General features: G+C 37.7%; 1 protein-coding gene across 2 annotated transcripts in view; it reads right to left on the reverse strand.

The window, feature by feature from the left end:
- The window catches only part of ST6GALNAC3 (ST6 N-acetylgalactosaminide alpha-2,6-sialyltransferase 3), a 235,205-nt gene that overhangs the window by 140,151 nt on the left and 73,331 nt on the right, over positions 1–21,723 (reverse strand). For both annotated transcript variants that reach the window (XM_015870358.3, XM_015870357.3), the window contains exon 2: positions 17,611–17,805. In XM_015870358.3, coding sequence (XP_015725844.1) covers positions 17,611–17,805 — 195 coding nt within the window. The remainder of the gene's footprint in view (positions 1–17,610; positions 17,806–21,723) is intronic.

Genomic DNA, 21,723 nt, shown 5'->3' on the forward strand with positions numbered 1-21,723 from the left:
AGGGTCTCAAACTAAGCATTCAGAAAGTAAACAACATGCAATTATTAAAAACATGGCCTGATTAGATGAGAATGATACGGAAATTCCCCAACAGAGGCAAGAAGAGAAGTCAGAAGCATTAATGCTTCACTGTCACAGCCTTGCCTTATATTGCTGTAACATCCTGTGCCCTTCATACATCATAATATCTTCAGCAAATAAAGCAATAGTCCTAGCAACCATTTTAGTGCACTTACAGCTCATATCAGAAATGGGGAAACCAGGACTACGTATGATACCAAAGTTGTCCCATTATGCACAGCCATAAATGAATCAAAATTTCTGAATCAGAAGTGGACAGGTGGTCTTGCTTACAGCATTTCCCAGATCCTGAATGTTGGCTTTTAAACTCCATTAACACTATGACAGCTTCAAAGGTACAGAAGTGTAGTGATAAATCAAGGAAATCTGCCCGCAAACAGGAGTGACGTCTCTGTTACCTTTGGCAGGGCCAGAACCTTCTACCCCACCACCCAGATTTGTGCTCTTTCAGCTATCACTGCAATAGCAGCAGAAGCAGGATAACATCCTCAGCTTCAGTAGACAATCCATTTTTCTTTTTTAACTGTAACCTTACAGTTCTATTTAAAACAATTCATCTTCTCTAATCAACAAATATATCATTAAGGAAAAAAATATATATTTCAATTAAAGTATCTAATCTTGAGTTTGGCATAGAATCATAGAAGTACCAAGGTTAGAAAAGACCTCCATGATCATCCAGTCCAACCATCCAGCCATCACCAACATTTCTCACTAAACCACATCCCTCAACATAACATCTAAACCTCCCTTGAACACCTTCCAGAGTTGGTGACTCAATCACCTTCCTGGGCAGCCCATTCCAGTGCCTGAAAGTAGTATTTCCTAACAAACAGCTCAAACATCCCCTGGTACAACTTGAGGACATTCCTTCTAGTCCTATCACTAGTTACATGACAGAAGAGGCCGACCCCCAGCTCACTACAACCTCCCTTCAAGGCAGTTATAGAAAGCAATAAGGTCTCCCTTGAACCACCTTTTCCCCAGACTGAACACTTATCTTCCAAAATTCGGTAAGTCCATTAATATGATGTACTTCATAAGTCTATGACCTAGATTGCCTTTTGTGCCTTTCACTTACCAGGTCTTTGTTCAAGAAAAAAATCACATTATGTTTTGGGTTGGAAGGGACCTTTAAGATCACCTTGTTCCAACCTCCTATCCTGCCAAAGGCAGGGTCATCTCCCATTAGGTCAGGGTACTCAGAGCCCCATCCAACCTGTCCTTGAATGCCTCCTGGGTGGGAGCATCCACAGCCTAACTTGGAACCTGTTCCAGTGTCTCACCATCCTCACAGGAAAGAATTTCTTCCTAGCATCTGGTCTAAATTTGCCCTTTTCCAGTTTAAAACCACTTCTCCTCTTCCTGTTGCTACATGGCCTTATAAAAAGTCCCTCCTCAGCTTTCCCCAGGCTCCTGTCAGGTATTGGAAGGAATACAAGTTATTTGCTGGACATACAACAGCGTTCCCTGCAGACATAGTAAAACAAAGGTCTGGAGGTCAGAAAAGAGCCCTTGCATTCAAGAAGTCAGAGCAGCAGTCTGGACTGCTGTGTGGTCTCCGATGTACAGCAACCTCAAGGTCTCATTTTCCCAGCCCGCAAAAACAAGGCTGATGCTTAATCTCAGAAAGAACTGCACTTGTTATACTAACAATACTGGAAAAGAACCTCCCTGCCTCAAAGACCTGCACACATAAAACTGCATGTGAAGGGAAAGTATTAGCATAGCCCACTTAGTCAGAGCATTGTCTTGCATTCCACAACAGCCTTCTTTGCTCCCAGTGCACAAAGATGAGTGGAGTGATGCCATGCACCCCCCTGCACAGAGGGATAAATCAACCCTAGGACCTACAGCAGGGGAACACAGGACACTGACACAAGCTCCCAGATTCAAACGTGTGGTTTGCAAAGTTCTTCTTACTTGGCTACTGGCCAACCCTAGACATAACACAACAAAACATAGGAGTCCTACAACAGAAGGATGAATAAAGCACATCCTACATGCTCAATTCCTGTGCACAGCAGATACAGGAATAGTAGAGTTAGTAATTTCATAGAGCAAAACCTAAACATCTATGTAAATATATTCAAAAAATATGAAGAGGTCATCTCCCTGCTTGTAAAATACACCAAGCAAAGCAGCAAAACTTTTCATTATTAATACTTCTTTTGTATGAACACTAAAGGAGCTGCAGTGAAAAACACAACCAGAAAAAGCAAAGCCCAATAATGAGCCAAAATCTTTTCTGTAGGCAGGTTTTACTCCTATTTGCTCTGCAAAACATATTAATCCTGAAAGAGTGATATTGCCTTTCTGTTTTGCATAGCAGCATGTACAAATAAAAACGTTAACTGCCAGGACATAATTTTCAGTCTGCTTGTCTTACTTCAGATGTGTGTTTTCTGCTTGGAGCACAGCTGTTCATATTTCCCAACATGAGCTTCAGTGCTGTAAATATCTCCTCTACTGAGGGCTACATTCCCAAAGTACTGCACAGGGGCCACGTGTACAAATTGCGTTAGTGCTAATGTGAGCTGTGTGCATGCAAATCCATGCATGGCCTGTTGAAAATGCAGAGCATGGACCCTGACCCCGCCACTTTGCTACTGAACCAGAATTGCTTTATTTAATGCTGTGGCTGTGACATAAATCAGGTTTTTCACAAGGCTTTTGTTCAGCTAAGAGAACCCTTTCTGGGGGAAAATTTAAACAGATCATGATGCAGAACTACATTAATGAGGCAAATTACTCTCAGCAACCTGGAAAACAAAATTGTATGGAAGCTGAAGGTAAAATTGTCTGGGGTTTATTGCCACTTGTGCCTTTTCACAACAGTAGAGGTCTGTGTGTGTGTGTGTTTAGCTCAATTTCTCTGCTTCTAGATATCAAAAGAGAGTCCTTTTCCTGTCAGCATATCACAGCTGGCAGCACTATTGCCTCTGTGCTGGAAGGTCAGAGATGCACATCTCTGGCCGAGACTTAGGCTTGCATCCAATGCTGACACTGCAGCAGCACGTTTTGGGGGATGGTGTCGCACAGTGAGAACTGTCTGCCTTCAGACAAGACATTAAATCAAGGTCATTTCTGCCCATCAGTGGGGACCACCTGGGTGAAAGGTAACAATCCCATGGCAATTTTCACCACAGTGGGACACAAGTATGACAGTCTACACAATATCTGCTCCTAACAAATAGCTTCTGCTATCCAAGGTTCTTTGGAAGCAATTGTTAAAGGAAATAATAGAAATTCATGGGACTACTCAAACTAATGATATTGCCCTCCTCCCTTTGCAAAACTTCCTGTTTGGGAAGAAAGATAGCATACTTCTAGGCACAATGAGAGAAGTAAGTAACATGGCAATACATTTTGTACAGATGCAGAATATTGTGTTCTTAAAAGCACATTTGCAGCAATATTTATCAAATTACATTAGAATTATTCATTCAGCCTGTTTCTTCAGGAACAGGCCAAAATGCAAGAAACACAAGAGTACGGGAAATTAAATAAAAGCTATTTCTACACCATTCTCTTCTAAGCCCAGTAGTTGCATTTAGTCTATGGCTGGTGACAAAGGTGGCAGTTGGTGGCCATTTACCTCCTCTGTGTCCCAGCGTTGTGGCTGCAGGAAGAGAATCCGATGAACAGATAGGAACATTTTTCAGCTTTCATAGGATAAAGATATATTGTAGGATCAAGGGCAGAAAAAGAACAGTGCAGCTAATGATGGATGTCAGGATGCCTTTCTGAAATCAGTGTGATATCACATCATGTCCTTACTAAGTGCTAGAACAATACAGAGATAATGTAACAGGAGGGCCCGAAAGCATGGTGCACAGCACTTGGGGAACACAGGCAGTCACAGCAATCCCCCATTCTGATCAAGGGTTCTACCTCTTCTTCATGGACTATAACCAAGCTAGCTCTCTTTTCTAAATTATTATTATTTTAATTATTATTCCTAAACAATCTGAACCAAAAATGAGGGATAATCACACACCAAGAAACTTTTGGCTACAGGAGAAGACTTGATGAAAATAAATAATAGAAGTCTGAATTGGTTTGTGGGCAAAAAAATATGAAGTGTCCCTTTCTTTCTGAGGAAATTCTCAGAAGGAAATTGAGAGGATTTGCATAATTTCAGTTACTGATAAAATAAGGCTTCTCTTTGTGTTAATTTGAGGGATCCTAAGCAGGTCTCAGGACAGGAAATATGCTACTTTATCCATTCATGAGACAAGTAAAATAAGAATGGAAGAATATCAGATAAAAAGAGAAATGGACTCAGGTCATATTTCAACACAACTGAAAATTAGAAGTCAAACCTAATATACATACATATGTATATATATACATCCACACACACACACACACACACACACACACACACACAAATATATATAGCAGAAAGTGAAATAAAATTGAGCATACAAATAAAAATGCTGCTTCTGAAAGAATAAAAAAATATCCATACACTTAATACCCAGCATGGGAGAAATTCCTGCGAAGTTACAATTAGATTTTGAGAGTAATTTCTGTAGCAACCTATTTCACTTCTATAATGCTATAATGATTTCACTGGTAACAAATTCTCTAGGTAGTTTCACACTAAGTTGTAAGGATGGCGCCATTAAATAGCATCAGTAACTGTTACAATCAACTGCATATTACCAAAAAAAAAAAAAGCATTTGTGGATGAGTTGAATTTTTCAGATTAGCATTTTGCTGAAAGTAAATCTTGGTGCCTTCAAAAATCTATTACCTATAGACCAAAGCTCACGCCAAGTTCATTTTCTGCTGTAAATGAGACTGGGCATCTTTTCACAGTAGAAGTTTCACTACAGCCACAATCATTGCTGACTACCAAAACAGTACAGAGTTTAGTTATGATGGGGGCAAAACTTGCTTTTTTAAAGGTATCGTGGAGCATAGGGCTCAGTTTAACAGCTGTTGATATATGGTGTTTCTTCTACTTATTTCACTCACCTCTGTGACTAGTGCTTTGCTAAGAGAGACAGAATTTGTATATGAAACTGAAAAAACTCAACATCTATTAAACAGTAAGAGCATCTCATAAATAAACACTGCTTCCACAAAACGTGTAAATGAACATGAGTTTTCATTTACAGCAGTAATGGAGGTGAAACTAAACAAGCCATTGAGAAATACCACTGAGGCTCTACCAAAGCCTATAGATCATTAAAAGACAGTACTAACTCTGCATACAGCATAGCTTTTAAAGACTGTCCAGTCTCAAGTATACAGAAAGTATTAGAAATACCAGACATCTTCAGGTAGATGAATACTTCACTGCATCCAGAAATAACTATGGGTTTTGTATTGGGTTACTTATAATGGAAAGAAAAGAAAAAGCAATATTCTTAAATCCTCTAGAAATTTCAACATTTAAAGATATTTTAAGTATTATTATACAATATCTACTCAGTCACATGTAACATAGAAATGCCTGTCAGTTTCTAAAGTTGTATTTATGTTTATAAAGAAGTTGCCAGACAAACTATATTTTCCAAAGAAAAAAGGGCATATTTTGTGAGTGAAGGGAAAATCCTGGAAGTGCTTTCAGATCTCATAAAGATTGACAAAAATACTCATTTCCAGGAAGTCAGAATGCAATTTCCTAGATAATTACACAATTAATCCTCAGGTACAAAAACAAGATTTATGCAGAGATGAGTGTTTTATGACCATAAAATGAACATCTAATTTCTTAACAGATCTGGCACACGCCATTGTGAAAACCATTTCTTTAATGAACAGAAACACCTAAACTGCAAGAATGTTCCTGTAGATTGAATGGAAAAAATGAAAAAATCCTCTAGGAACAACTCAAGTCTTTCACATGCAATGCGACAAACAAAAAATCACTTTGCCTTTTAGCTCTAAATTTATTTTAATTGACCCATACAACTCAAAGCTTTCTGATCTTTCCCTAGTTATGTCCATCTTATCTTTCCTAACAATCTTCAGGAAAAAATCTATTTGGTATTTGCAAAAAGAGTGGAAAAGCATGAGGAAATACCCAGCTGGGCATCATCCTGGGAAACTGTGAAGCGATTCATCTCCTGAGAAAGCATCCAAGAATTTTAGGAAATGTAAATCATAGGTAATTTGATATGTAGAAGCAGAAGTAACTTTATGTTGTCTGTTTCCTCACTGCAGATGAATCCCGTGCAGAGTTCTGGGAGTGTAAGACAGGCAAAAAGTGAGAAGCAGGCAAGAATAAGGAAGAGATTTGCTTGATAACTTCAATGAAAAAAATGGAACTGGAAGTGTCTATTTACAGTGAACGTAGAGAAAAAGAAGTGGAAATATTTAATATGCTTAAAGAAGCAAGAAAGACAGACATAAAACAGGAGTAATATATTCAATTTCTCAGTATGTGAGGAAAAAGTGAACTGTTAGTTCACCACATGACATTCCAAAGAATGCAGTCAACGGCGCAAAAATAGGAAGTATAAAAACAGACAGGTTAAAATCTGGAATAGGGGTTAATTCATATCCTAGCAGGGAGATGAGCAACCAGTCACATTTCTTCAGCTCTAGATTTTATTTTTTTCTTATATGCAACTGCATAGCACACAAACTAGCAGAGAAGTATATGCATTATTCATGCTATTCATGGTAGACATGCATTGCAGTTTCAGTGAACAGGACTGGAAGTAATACCAGAGGAAATAGAGGCCTTAAAGGAATGCACTAATCTCAGAAACCTCAATGCCACTATAATTTCATTTTTTATTTTTTTAAAAGGATTCTGTTATGATAATAGTACAGTTTGCAGAAAATGATTTATGCAGTATTCAGATAAATGACCTCAGAAAAGGCTGTTTCTTCCGTAGGAAATGAGCAGTAGTTAACACCCAGCAGAATGGGAGAAAGCCATTTAATGGCAAGTGCAAGAAGTCCCATGGTGTTCATTCCTATGTGATTACCAACAGCCTGAACATTGCAAATGTTTTAGATTTCGTGACAGAATTATATAACGTTGTGCCCAGCAGAGGCAACTCCTCATTTTAAACAGGAAACAATATCGCTCTCATCCACTGCTTGAAAATGACTCCTCATCTACAATTATCTGTCAATTCTGCCTCCTCATTTTCAGCTATCACCAGCCTCCATATTTACAGAAGTCCATTTCTCCTTGATTCTTGTGCTCAGCTCCAAAATAATTTATTAGGAGCTACACATGCTTATCAAAGACAGTCAGAATTCATGCAGAAACTAATGGCAGGCTATGAAAGTCATTATAAAATTTATGCCAAAGCTGCTGTCACAGTCCTGGATTGCCTTGTCCTTTGTTAGTCAGAATAAAGCATTAGGATAGCACAAAGACTATTTTAGTTCTTACAGTGGCATACTGGCAAGAAATGATAACGTATCAGAGATCTCAGATCCACTGGCATTTTGTGAGTCTCGAGTGTGACTGATTCTACTTTGCTTCTTGAACTTGACCAAAAGTGACTTGATCCAGAAGCGTCACCTGCTCCTACAAACACAAAGATGTTAAAGTGGTGAAGAGGAAGTACTTTGGTCCAGGCCAAGAGCAGGACAGAAACTGAGACCAGTCCTTAAATATTACATGTTGCTCCTCTGCCTGTTCTCTTCTGAGTAGCAGGTCAATATTACTGGTTGCATTATAGTAACATTACCAACTCGGCCAGCTGTCACTGATGCTGGTAATGACAAAGTATGGTGTAAATCAAGGAGTAGCTGAAAATGAATAGGACAGCTCCAAGACTCATCTGAGTGGGAAATCCCACAGGACTATCCTTCTATCAAGACATTCTCCTGAGAAACTCCCCATTGCTCTGTCATTGAAAGGATTAATGAAAAAAAACCATCTACTACATGTTTGAGAAATTATATTACTCTGCCCTCTATTCAGAGGGCTGTTCAGAAACACTGAAAAGTGTGCACACTAAGCTTTTGGAGGTTCTGATATGTCTGCACCTGAAATAAAAAGGTGAGATCTGAGCTGTGACAATTCTGACAGAGACTCTTCTGGGTTTGAAATCTATACCTGTTTGTTCTTCAGAACCTGTTACCCAAAGACTGGATTGATATAATGCATTCATCTTGGGGCTACACCTTGAAGCCATTCAGGAACCAAACCTTGCACAGAATGAAACTGTAGCTGGGTTGTTGAGAACAGCCCCTGCCCAGAATCTTAAAACAATGTCGTAGAAGCTGTCCTGAATAATGGTATATTTGCTGGGAAAATGAAATCTGATGACTTAATGAAAGACATTTTGGACAGTGAAAGGATAGTCGAATCAGAGAGGATGTAAACTGAAGGAAAAAAACAGCCGTTTTGGACAATCTGCTGTGAACCCAAAATGGAAGAGTGAAGAAGAAATAAGATGTTACATATCTTCCAAATGCTAGAAATGAGATATGTTAAGCTAGAGGACATAAATAAACCAACGAAATTACTTACACAAAAACACCAGAGAATTAAATTTTCAGTCACAGATAAATTTTATAATATCCTGTATTTTATCAAATATTGAGCTGTCATTTTTTACTTAAAGTTTACTGAAGTTTGTCCTTCACCTCTGTGGTTAATTTGTGCTGGGGGATATTTGCCAGTGTTGAGCTGAGTTTTTCAGTGCACCAGCCTGGCAGTGCTTTGGAGCAAGTCTTGTGCACACAGTTGGGTATTTAATAGGAATCTGAACTGAACATACCTGAGAAAAAGCTTAGAAAAATACTTTTTTAATGAGATCACTCAAAAAATAGGTTTTCTTTAGAACATGGATCCTAGGCACAAGCAATCAAAAAGGCAGAAGGTCTGGAGGATGGTATCACTGAACTAGAACCAATCCAAACCAACCTGCACTTTAGCAGGTGTAATGTTAATAAAAAGATCTTGAGAATTCTCTGCAGACTCTGAGTGGAACAAGCAGGTTCTACCCTCCAGAGAAATATTGATTTAAGACCTGTGGCATTTTCATCACTTTCAAATTCAAAACTCTAGGTCATGACTACAAGAGATGCTTAAAGACAAGTTCAAGAAGCTGTGCTTCAACAAATGATTCTATTACTTGTGGAAAAGAGCACTGGACTACTATGAACAAGGTGAAAACAGTAATGTGTACCCCAGAGGTGGGTGAAAAAATATGGAGAATAAATGGTTGTTATTAAGTAGACAATTCCAAAATCACTCCAGTAATGTCTTTGCACTGGTTTGGGGAATTTAATTTAAAACTGTGTTTATTCATCTAACGGACAACTGAACAGTTTTCCTGCATGACAGGAAGAAACTGATTACTGTAATCTCTGACTGGCTGAATATGACAAATACATCAAATCGGAAGGGGGAAGATATAGATGGGAGAAAGAAATACTATGAATAAATGCAGAACTTCATTTTCTTCCCATTCCTTTCTAGACCAAATTGTTTTTTCTTTTAGGATGCAACCATATGGACACAATTTCCCATGAACTTTTCAGTGATAGTGGTAATAACCCTTATTTGGTGTAGAGGCTGTAAAAAAATGATTTATGATGAACAGTCAGACAAAATTTACAGCTATAACTATGTTTACAGAAAACTTAAGTTACACTGTCTGTAACAAGAGGCTATCAAGTAGAGCTCTACAATGTGCACACTGTAAGCATATTTATACCAGTTAGTAACACGAGGTTTTTTATCTGATTCATACAGGATCTCTTAAGATATGATACATATTCGGTAGTATGAAAGAATGTATTTAACCAGACAAAAGAGACTGTCCAAAGAACAGAGACTGTTGCTGGTACAGTCTGCATCAGCTCTAAGGTAGTGTCTGAACTGATTTCTTTCTATCCAACAGTGATGCCAGCTCACTTGTTCCAGCCCAACCCAAGACAGGCAGCACAGATTAGCAACTGAAAATGCATTCCAGGTTCAAATTTTAATCTACTAAAAAGCTTAAGAGAAAAGGTCCATGTGGTACAAACTTTACATGAACTCAGAGAACAATAGAAATGGACAAAACTACATATTCAATCCACAAAACGCAGCAGAACCTGAAGCTGCCAAACACAAGCTATGACAGATGGCCAAGGGAGCAAACTTGGAAGGCAAAGGCTTAAGGAAGATGGCTGTGGCTTTAAAACGGTGCAGCTGTCACTCTTAGAAGTCTGTCTCCTGAGCAAGTTCTAGCTGCCGTGTTTACATGCACATCCATGCGTGTATGTGTGTGACTGTGTGCCGGTGGCTGGCACTCAGCTTCCCTACAGGGAGGTATTAACAGCCTCAGGTCAGCTCAGTGTGGCACAGCTCTGCCAAAATAGCTGTGCTGGGCAAGAGCTCAAAGAGCAGAAATTCCTGATTGCCACAGCCAGCAGAAACCCCTTGTATAGAAATAATTATGTGAGCAAAACTCCATTTTCACTGGCCCTTTTTACTTCATATTTTAAACACCGGAACAAAGCAATCATCAGACCATCCAGAACTAGGAAAGCTTTCCTCAAGGCTTACCTGGAATGTCTACAAGAAATAGACTCCAGGTTTAAAACAGAGGAAGCTGACACTGGACCAGCTATGCTGAAGGCATCTTAATTTTAAAACAGCAGCAGTGGAAAGAAATTGTATAAATGGCAAGACACTACTCTCAGCTGATGAAATGAAACTCTCATTCAAGAAGCCATTCTTACAAAACTCCCTGCTCTATTCCTACCTGTCCATAGGATGCTTCATTCACCTCATCTGGTCTGTCACCTGTTTAGCTAAAAAACAAACGCAAAACACCCACACCTGATAGAAATTCGTCTATCAAGCTGGCTAACTGAAAAGCTTAACACCCATCTCTGCTTCCCAAAAGCTCTCAATCAATTTTCAGTATTTCTTCTTCAGAGATCCTCCACACTTCTTACTGCATCCTCCGTGGATGGAGACTAGCATTATCTAACATAAACCCTTTCCATTCACTAACAGTAAAATAAAATAAAATATCCTGAAGAAAGTGGAATCTCTAGAAATTACATGCAGTCAAGGTAGAAAGCAAATCTGTAACTCTAGGCATCTCTATTGGTATAACCTGTAAGCTCTGATCAACAAAGCTATCCAGCCCACAACTCTATGCCTTGTACACATTTATTTCTACCAGCCTACATTCCTTAGGGGTTGACTTTTGATGGCATAGCTCACTGGCTGATAGTAATATCTTCCAAATTTACTTCTTTATTTTTTTATTTTTTTTCCTGAAAAGGCAGAGCAGCCACACAGGCAGCAATGCTTGGCTCATCACATTCAGGCCCTGTACGGAGTAGATTTAATTCCTTTGTATAGAATACTTGATATATTTACCCTGGCACTTGACTTTTCCCTCATGAGACACTATTGGAGTTGTGGCAGCTTTAAAAACCTCAGCCAATTCCATATATAGAGAAGGAAAAAGGCTGAGCTGGCAGGATTACTCTACAGAGGACACACATCATCTGTGTTCCCGTCCCTCTTGTAGGTTCATAACAGCCTGAATGGTTTCAAGTGGACCTTTGCAGATTATTCCAAAGGTTCGCTCTTCTCTAAAGCAAAAGGTGATGGGAAAAAAAAAAAAAAAAAAAAAAAAAAAAAAAAAAAAAAAAAAGGAAGGAAGCAGCAAGGCCTCCAGCAGCATTTTGTTTAGTAAAATCTATAACTGCAGCATAAGATGTGCTTCTACTGATCAAAGACTTTGGCAGGAATTCTAACTTTGTGCCTTTAGCTCTCAGAGCCAGGAATGGGAGCTCCAATATCGTTAGGAAACACATAAAAATATATGTATTATTTAACTACTCTCTCTCTATAGGAGTATCTCATACACACACACAGACAGACCTGCATCAGAAGTGTAACAAGCAGTAGGTGGTCAATGAAATGTTATGCAGCTATTCCATCATATTTCTAGCGAAAATTGTTCCTGAAAATTAGTACAGTAGAAGCATAAAAATAACCAGAATATATAGTATGTTGAGTTTCACTTCCATGATGAGGATTACAAAACTGCTAAAACTGAAATGATGCAACTGAATAACTGACATAAAACTTTGCCTCAGAAGGGTTGTCAATGATAAATGACTGTGAAACCAATGACCTTTTCTTAACAAAATATCATATGAATTCTTAAGCCATAGCAGCGAATAAAATCCCAAAGGAAAAGAAGAGACGGAAGTCATTAATGTGTCAGAAACTAAAAGACTAAAGCAACTTTTTGTCACACTGAACTCTGGTTGATGCAGCTTTTTCAGTCTACCAAGGACTCAGTTCATCCCTGCAAGCACATAAAACGAACACATCTGAAGTTAACTGAATGCACCAATGCAAGCTCACAGTTCACTATCCCCTGTTTTGACATGAAGCCCAGTGCTATTCTCCAACTTTCTCCTCATAGTGACTCTGCATCCATCCCCAAAGCAAAACTGAAACCCTCTCGGGCCGATCACTAGCTTTCCTTATTTTTAGCATTTCATACTTCAGTGTCAGTCCTTTTTAAATGCTGACTTCCTATATCTGGAAAGAAACTAATATTAAAATATCCATCATATTCTTTGCGCATTTTTAAATTTAGCTATTAAAGTTTTATAAGAACACGGACTCACTATTTCTATGTCTCCATCCTATGATTACTCCTAACGTGCTAGACAGCTATGCTTTTGCTATTGCTGAAGCTGTATATGCCTTATTTAATGAGCTGATAGCACCTCACGTAGCCTGTATTTTCAAGTCACATTAGTTCTCCTCTACACTTCAAGGCACTGTTTTTCTTTTAGTGTTTCCCCCTCTCCCCCAGATAACTTCAATGTTAAAAATAAAAACAGATTATACAACTAAATTATATGGTCTGCAGCCTCCTCCCATATTTATTCATGTCTGGGATATTCCATCGAAATAGAAATAATGGATAACTCCACCTCATGTGCATTTGAGTTCACTACTACTTATAGTGAAAGGAACTGAAAGAATTAGATTTACACCTACACGTGGTTCCATGGGCTACAGGTCTTTTACTTGTATTGGTTTATCCAGCTCATGTGACCAAAGCATATGCAATAAGATAATTCCAATTTATTTATTCAGTATCAGCAGTATTGATGATTTCTCAGTTACAAAGAGATTTTAAAAATCCTAATGGTTACAAAGCATGTTCATTTTATCTAGTGCTCATCACTATACTATGAGATTCTTCAATGTTCGTGACACAAATCCTTTTCTCTCCCTCAGAACTCATTTTAGATTAAGCCATTAGATCTCACAGCTGCAGCTTAATGTAGGGATTTTAGGTCACATCAGAACTTACCCTTTTCCAAGAACAGTTTTAATCTTTGTGTAGTACTTTAATATGCCTTCTATAATTATGTATCAAGTGTTATTGCAGCTATATTTCAGATTTTACATACGTAAGAAAATGCTATATTATTTCAATACTGATGGTAGAATAAAAATCTATTCAAAATTCACCTTTCAGGAAGCACAATCAAATATCCAAGAACACTATTAGACTTGCTCAGCAGAAAGTTTCAAACTGTTAATGGGCTTTAAATTGATGCCATAATGCTGCAATTTAAATACATGATGTTCATTAATTTTGCTTGAACTCTTTGTAGAGAACTAGCAGCATGAAAGAGGGAGGAAGATTATATTTTCTATACCTGCTCCTTTTTAGCTGCTTGACTTGATACAAAAGAATTATTCCATCACCTTGGGGCAGGTAGATGAAGTTTACTCAAAAGACAATAGGCTTCAATTTGCTAACCACTCTGGATATATCACAATAAAAATTTCTATTAAAAAATATCAGGAAGAAGATAAAAGGAAGTGACACTATAGACAAGCCATTTATTAAAGATGGTGTCTTAGTTTCAGCTTGGGCAGAACTGGGAAGGGACAGAATTAGGACATCTGAGTTAAACTGGCCAAAGAGATATTCCATGTCATATGAAGTCCTGCAGAAAGAGAGTTTTGAGAGGGGTGGGAGGTCATCTTCCTTCTGCTGCTAGGGAGCTGGCTGAGCATTGGTCAGGGGATAGCAAGCTATTGCTTGTGCAGTGCTTGTTTTATACTTATATATGTTATATATAGAGAGAGAGAGAAAGAGAGAGAGAGACTCATAGCTATTATCATTTTCCTTTTCTCTATCTTACTATATAGTATGCATCTCAACCCATGAGTTCTACTTTGTGTTTTGGTGGTTTTCTTTCCTGATTCTCTTCCTCATCCCACTGGGAAGAGGGGGAGTGAACAAATGACTGTGTGGTGCTGAACCACCTGCAAGGTTAAACCACAACAGATGGATTTAATCATTTCAGAACCAATCACCAAAATCCAAAAGGTGCAAAAGAGGTGAAACAAGGGACAGAAAAGATAGTAAAGGTCATCTTACCCATACACATCCTTCTAACTGTAAGGTCAAAATTCATGTACTTGAATGAGAGAGTAACACTGCACATCAGGCTGCCATCCTCTCTCAAATCTCAAGGAATTCACTCGAATGGAAGCATTGAAAAGGGAGAAAAGATCTCATCGTGGAGGGCTACAATAAAGAATCCTCTGTTCTTAAGGAGAGGAGAGGGACTAGACGTAAGTTTTCTATGAGGAATCATCTATTTCAGAAATATCTCGAAAGTCAAATTTAAATGTGTCTAGACATAATGGGCTGCTATAGCACAACACTTCACATCTATTTATACTTCAAATATACTATGTTTACTGTACATAAACTCCGTTTTTCTAAAGCTGTTGCTATAGATACAAATCAAGGGAACCATAGCAACAACATTGTATTATACACAGCCTTAATTAGGGATTAAGTTATGTCTCTCTTCACAGTTTATATTAAATATTCCTGTATAATCTAGTTATAGTAATCTCAAAATGTTTTCAGATTTTTTTTCTAACCAAAATTTCATACAATTATACTGTCAAGTCAAATAAACAGCATACTTGAAATGTGTCCTTACCATATTATTCTGATCATAACTAATAATGTACATGTTGCTTGCTTTCACTTGAGGTGTAAATGTTCGTATTACCATGTTTTCTGAACTTGTTGCCTTAGTCCAAACCATCACAAAACTGGCGAACCATCATCTTATAAAGTTTCCAGTTCTCAGCCCATTCAGCCTTATCCCAAAAGAAGTAAACTTCTCCTAACTTTGACTTCTTTTTCCCAGGGGTTAAAGGTGATTGTTATGTTTTCTTTTTCCCTTTTTCCTCAGCCAATAAGTATATGAGGTAGGGATGGGAAAAGAATAATTGACAACTGACTGTGCTGGTCCTCAGTACTTTATTTGCTCTCTTTTGTTGACTCAGCACGTGTACCATTTTAGAAGACAGAGAAGTTGGGGTGTTGCATACAGCCAGGCATGCTGCCACAGAATGGAGCCTGAGAGAAACAGGTGAAGGAGAACAGAGATACAGTAAAGAAAGAATATGGATGTTGGAATTGACTGAGGAACAGCAGGCAGCATTATCAGACAGCAGGATACATGTAGGACCTGGTGGGGTGGCAGGCTTCAAAAGACACCCTAGAAGATGATCAACACATGCAAAGAGTGTGCACAGACTCTCTCAGAGAATCTCAGAGAGAAAAGGTAATTCATATCTTTAAAATCATTTTCTCTGCTGTCTTCTCTTCTATTGTGTAATTTTCTAACAACACATTATGTTAGAGTTCCCCCACCTTTTGGTCCTTGACTACTGATGAGATGGCACAAATCCTTTCTCGTAAAAACTTTGGCCATGTTTACTTTGGGCATTAGCAGCACCCAGAGAATGGACCTCCACCTTGACTTACATACTCTAGCAGCACAGAAAGAATATACAAATCCAATGAAATGGACAGAAATTGAATGTACTTTGCACTTAAATAAATAAGAGATATGTGTCCAATCTGAATAACTGAGAATTTCTGTCCATCTTAAATAATATACAAGTGCATATTTACATCCTTCTATAAAGCAATCTACATTATGAAAATTGTAGTCTCAGAAAAGGTGTGAGCACAGGTTAGGAACATGAGATGTGTTAAATCTTTTCACACAAGCAGCATGATAAAAATTTCCCCACACAGGGAATAATTAAGACAGAAGATAGTGCATTCACAATTAGCAGGGCATGTTCCATTTCTTCATTATCATTTTAATTAGAAAATATTAACGTAATGTACAAATACAAGGGGGAAAACAACTAAAATTACTGAGTTTAAGGAGTCCTTCAAGACCTAAGCTAAATTGAGACAAATGTCCTACTAATCAATACTGGACACCAAATTTCAAGACATTCATTTCCATTTAACATCAGAACTTCCAAGAGTATTATCAAATTTAAGAATGAACTAAGGCTCCCACAAGATATAAGTAACCTCCTATAAGTAACCTCTGATGAAGGGAATGGAGAATAAAAATGGATTAGATTCTCCTCTCCAGTTATCAGTTCAGACTGATAGTGATCAATTGGTCCTGGCAGCTCTGTCTCATTCAGATTCCACACCTGCAGCTGTGGCAATCACATAACACAGCAGCACACAGAACTGCCCTCTCACTTCAAGCAAGTACCTGGTCCTTTCATATTTGAGATACGCTGGATGAGGCCTTACCCTCTTTGAACTCAGCAGCAGAGCTCCCATTCACTTCACTGAGACTAGGATTCTCCCTGACTTTCTGGCACTTGTCCTTTTTCTGCTCTGTAGATAAAGAATTTTGTTGTCCAATGCACTCAAAGCTGCATATTACACAGACAACAATTTGAAGCTACCTCCTAAAGACAACAGTTCTTCCTCATTCTGATTTTCATCTTTAACAAGCTAACAGCAAAATAACAAATAACTTGTCCAATGTACTCGTAGGACTGAATATCACAAGTAGTAAATTTTAAACTATTATAAATAGTACAAAAACAGAGAGGGGAAAATATTCCAGAAAAAGCACCACCACCACAGGAAACTAGCAATATCATGAGATATTTTGCCAACTAGGAGTGCTCAAAGCTAAAGCCCCTGTAAAACACCCTTTTATCAAACCCCAAAGTAAGTATTTTGCAAGGCAGCTACAGGCCAAGACACTTCAGAAACACGGACTAGAAACTGCAAGCTTTAAATACAAATATCAGAAAAATCCAGTACGTCTCTAGCTCTGCCCCTTTTCTATGCTCACAAATGTTTGTTTAACAAATCATTCCCTCTTCTTCTTTTATGCACACAGAAACATGGATAAACTACTTCTTTCTTTGGTTTTTAGGACTTCTATTAAAAAACTCCCCAGGAAAATTTCATGCACATAGACTGAAGTCTTGGAAATTCATTATGAAACCTCTCTTTCTTGTGTAAAAACAATTCTTAATCATATCCAAGCACAGTTTTGAGACCAGCTCACTTTTTTATCCACTTCAAATATTGAAAAATTCAGATTATTTGGAAGCACAGTTTTAAGAGATGCTTCGCTCAGACAATGCCAACTTTTGTTTTCCACTGGGCAGCAGAAAGCAGTAATGTGGGATCAAAGATGTCTACTGGTTCACATTGCTGCTTTTTCAATACCAAGTCTTACCTCTTGTGTTTTCACATTTACATATCCATAGTGAGTTCTCAGAAGCTGCCTTTGGCCGTTAGAAAATGGTATCCACTTGACACTGGTTTGTCCGAAGCAGTTTAGAATCAAAGGGAAAGTGACTTCATTTGTGAGACGAACGATGATCAGACAGAGGAATGCAGCAATGAAACTCACAACAACAACAGACTTTCTCTGTAATAAAAAGAAAATAAATTATTAAAATCAGATTATTATTATTATTATTTCTACAAAAAAATACCTCCTATTGTATGATAGGGGAAAAGCCCTTCGGAGAGCTTTGCATGAAGTTATTTTGTATGATTGTCACCTTCTGCAGGAGCACAAAGAGACAGGTGTACTGGATCATTTTGCTTCATATAATACACAGAGTGAAAACGCCATTTGTACCTATTTCACATAAAGCTTATTTAGAAGAGAAAGGTCACTGCAGGCTTTGTTTATTGTCCATTGATTTTAAATCATTCCTGTGCAAAGGAATTTATACTCTAACCTTAAATATTTTAAAACAAACTATCGTTGAAATTAGCACAAAATTCTGCCTTATTACAGGTTTACAGAGGAAGGCATTGGTATCTTGGACAAAATGCTCTTTGTTGCTAATAATACAACAAATCTGAAGCCTGTATCTTAATTAACCTTTGCTTTCCACCTTTAACCTATCCAGCTGGTTGGACTGCTTAACATAACTCCAAGAACACACAAACTTTTTTTCTTGGATAAGTCCTCAATCTGCCAGAGAAAAACTTAGAAGGAAGCTAAAAATGTGGTAAAATTTTACTGTTTAAAATATCGCAGCCACAGAAAAAAAAGCACAGATCACAACAGACAGAAAATTTGAATGGATATTATCAAAATAATACATTACAGTGGATGTCAACAACACGGCTCTGTCTATTTTGATGTGTTAGGAGGCTGCAATTAGTACAAAAGAAGAAACAAAGAGCTGAAATAGGAAACCTGGATGAATGAGGTCACTGCAAGGAGAAAAGGAAGAGGATGATGAAGGGCAGCATCTCAGCAATGGGAATCAGTGAGGAATCTCAGTCAGCTAATGTCTGTGTAATGTGAAATTAAACCCAGCAAATCTTCAGAGGGCACTGTAACCGCCACAACCCAATCACGACTCTCAGCATCCACAGAAGACACAGCACTTTTCATCAGCTGCATTACAACAGATTTATATTAAATTGCAATAAACTGGCTGGGGAGCACTTCTGTGTCACTTCTCTTTGTGCCAGATGGAGGCAGAAATGTTTAGCTATATATCAGGGCCTCTTAAGTGTTAAGAGCAGCCGATATGTGAAGCACGAGTGATAACTGTAAAGCAGAAAAAAAAAAAAAAAAAAAGAAAGAAAAGAAAAAAAAAAGCATAGATTATTCATATTTATTGCAAGTACTTACAGGGGAATCTAAATACTTATTCCACTACACTGGGATACTTCGATCAAAATCTCCACAATAGGGAGAAGTGATACTGCCCTATAGGATGTCACTAATTTCTATGTATCCTATGATCCTGGTTTGTCAAATGCCATTCCTTACTTATTTTGTGCAGACACATTCCAAACTTGAAAACACTGCAATCAGCTCTGTGTGCTTCATGAAAGCAACTTTTCTCCATAACCTCTGCCCCAAGTAGAATGCACATGGGATATTTAAACCTTTTGGCCTTCATTAGGATGCCATGTGGTTTTTATATTCCTTCTCTTTGAATACACTGCAATAGGGGAGAGAGAAAATAGAGATTTTGTAGAATTTTGTTATAAGAAAACATTGTTCGAAGAAGCAAACTGCAAAGTTCTACAGGGTGCTTAGCCACAAAGAACCTGCAGAACTGCACAATGAAAAGAATGAATTTGCTTTTGCAACAGAAAGACATTTAGGTGTTCCAATGGTTTCAAAGAAATCTTGGCTTATGTGAACAGAATGCCTGCTCAACAACTTGTGCAAAGGGCAACCATGATCAAGAGTCAATTCCACTGTAGTTTTTATGGAAGGCTAGAAATCAAGCAAGATGCATTCTCTGAAGGAAAGATCATTACAAGTCAGAATTTCACTAGTTTTATAAATTTCACTGTAAAAATACTCAAATACTCATCTACTTATAAATCTCAGCCTTCTTAAAGATCAAGAAAGGCAGCCTGCTCTGTGGTCAAGTCTGCTTAAGGGCACCTCCATAAAACACTGGTTCCCCTTAAGTTCCTCCTCTTTTACCTGCTGAAGGAAACATCATAATAAATCGGCATTATTTGTCAGCAAGCACTTCCCATAAAATCTCCCTTCCTGCAGACAAATGCATTCTTTTTCCAGAGGACTGTCAGAGATTCCAGAAATTGTGCAAGACATTCAGACACGACAGAGACACGTGTGGATGTATATCAGCCTCTAACCCATCTCCAGCTTTTCCCTTAGACTGAAATATCTTGTGCAATAAATCTCAATCAATCTTTATGGTTTTCTAATTTAACGTAAATGTTTTTGTGTTGCTTATTTTGTAATTAAAGTGCATATTAAGTTATAAACATTTTTGAGACATTCGGTGATAAATAGACTGTAAGGAATTTTTAATCAGACGGATCACTGATGACTCACAGTATATTAGTTTTTATCTTATTCTACTTAATTCACTAAAGTTGCAAACTGGATCAGTATAAATGACATTTACAAGCAGAAAAAAATACCTATGAATAGAGAATCCTTTTAGAAGAGTGGGGCATTTTGTTGTTTAATTATAGTGAGTCAAAGTAGTTGGACAATAAAGTGTTTTCTGATCCAAAGTGCACCAGTGCAGTACGATACCTGGGACCCCACTGGGTAGAAAGCACAAATTAGAGTTATTTCTTTTCAACTCTTTTGTTCAATATCCACAATAATAGAAACCCTGTTTCAGTTTTGGTTATTTTTTTTAGACACCAGGCAAACTGTCTTGAGTGCATATAAAAATCAATAAGCAATAGGTATGAGTCACTCCTCTAAAGCTTGAACTTACATATATATTATTGAAGAAATGAAATAAAAATAGGGCTGCCATACTGGTTAGGATTTCATGAAAATTTGGTGGCAATTATTACCAGTACTTTCCTGTGTCTATGTATGTTTGTGTATATACATATAGAGAGAAAGAGAGTGTATAGATATACATATATCAGTAACATGGTTCCTATCACTATTTTATAACCTTCACATCTGTTTTTGGCTATTTACCAGTGCAGGGGTGATTTATTAACTACAGTTTTGCAAGAAATCCACAGCTGAGCAAGTTTGTCATTTTTCTTTCTTAATCTTTTAAGAAGCACAGAGAAGACAAGGCCATTTTTTATAGTTCAATAATATCTGATGGAAGAATGAGACAATTCTTTGTGTTGTATACAGCTGTGTAGCAGGGAGGAAGAAGGGGAGTATTTGCAGGAGAATCAGAGAATTTTCTCAAGTTGTAAATTTTACAGAGATATGTAGTAATATCTTTATTATGATTTCCAGTCCAGCAACAGCACTCTGCCATTTCTAAAATATTGTATGGCAAAGACTGTCAAAACACTTTACAAGCAGTAGTAAGTCCTCACCCTGGGCAGATAAATAGCTAAAAACAAAGCAAACAAACAAAAAAAACCCAACACTTCCTTAAGATCAAAAAGAAACCACAGAATCTACTCCCGAACTTTCATTCTAGAAAATGTTACCTCTCTGGATTGTTATTTCCATTATTCCTACCTGAACTGATCACATGACAGAACAGAATGTAGCTGTATGGGAGACTCCAGTTAAGAAACACTGGAGCAACAGAGGTTCTGTTCTACCAACAGTAATTGAAAAGAAACATTTTTTTCTAGAAATTTATTTTTTTTAAAGCATTCATTTCATTAGTTATTTTCATGGATACATGACATTGCGCTTGGAAGGACAAATGAAAGGTAAGGAGTTACACGAGGGTTTTACGTTTCTTAGATAACAATATGTAGTAAAAATTACAGATATAGTGAACAACTCAGTCACTTCTTTAATATCTCCGCACATCCAACTACCACTATCATAGGACTGATGTAGGGTTTCAGGCTTCTTATTCAAGTGTGATGCCAGTTGAAAACAATA

Source organism: Coturnix japonica, chromosome 11 (genome assembly GCF_054131305.1).
Source record: "Coturnix japonica strain WE chromosome 11, WE-NBRP24, whole genome shotgun sequence".
NCBI classification, from domain to species: Eukaryota; Metazoa; Chordata; class Aves; order Galliformes; family Phasianidae; genus Coturnix; species Coturnix japonica.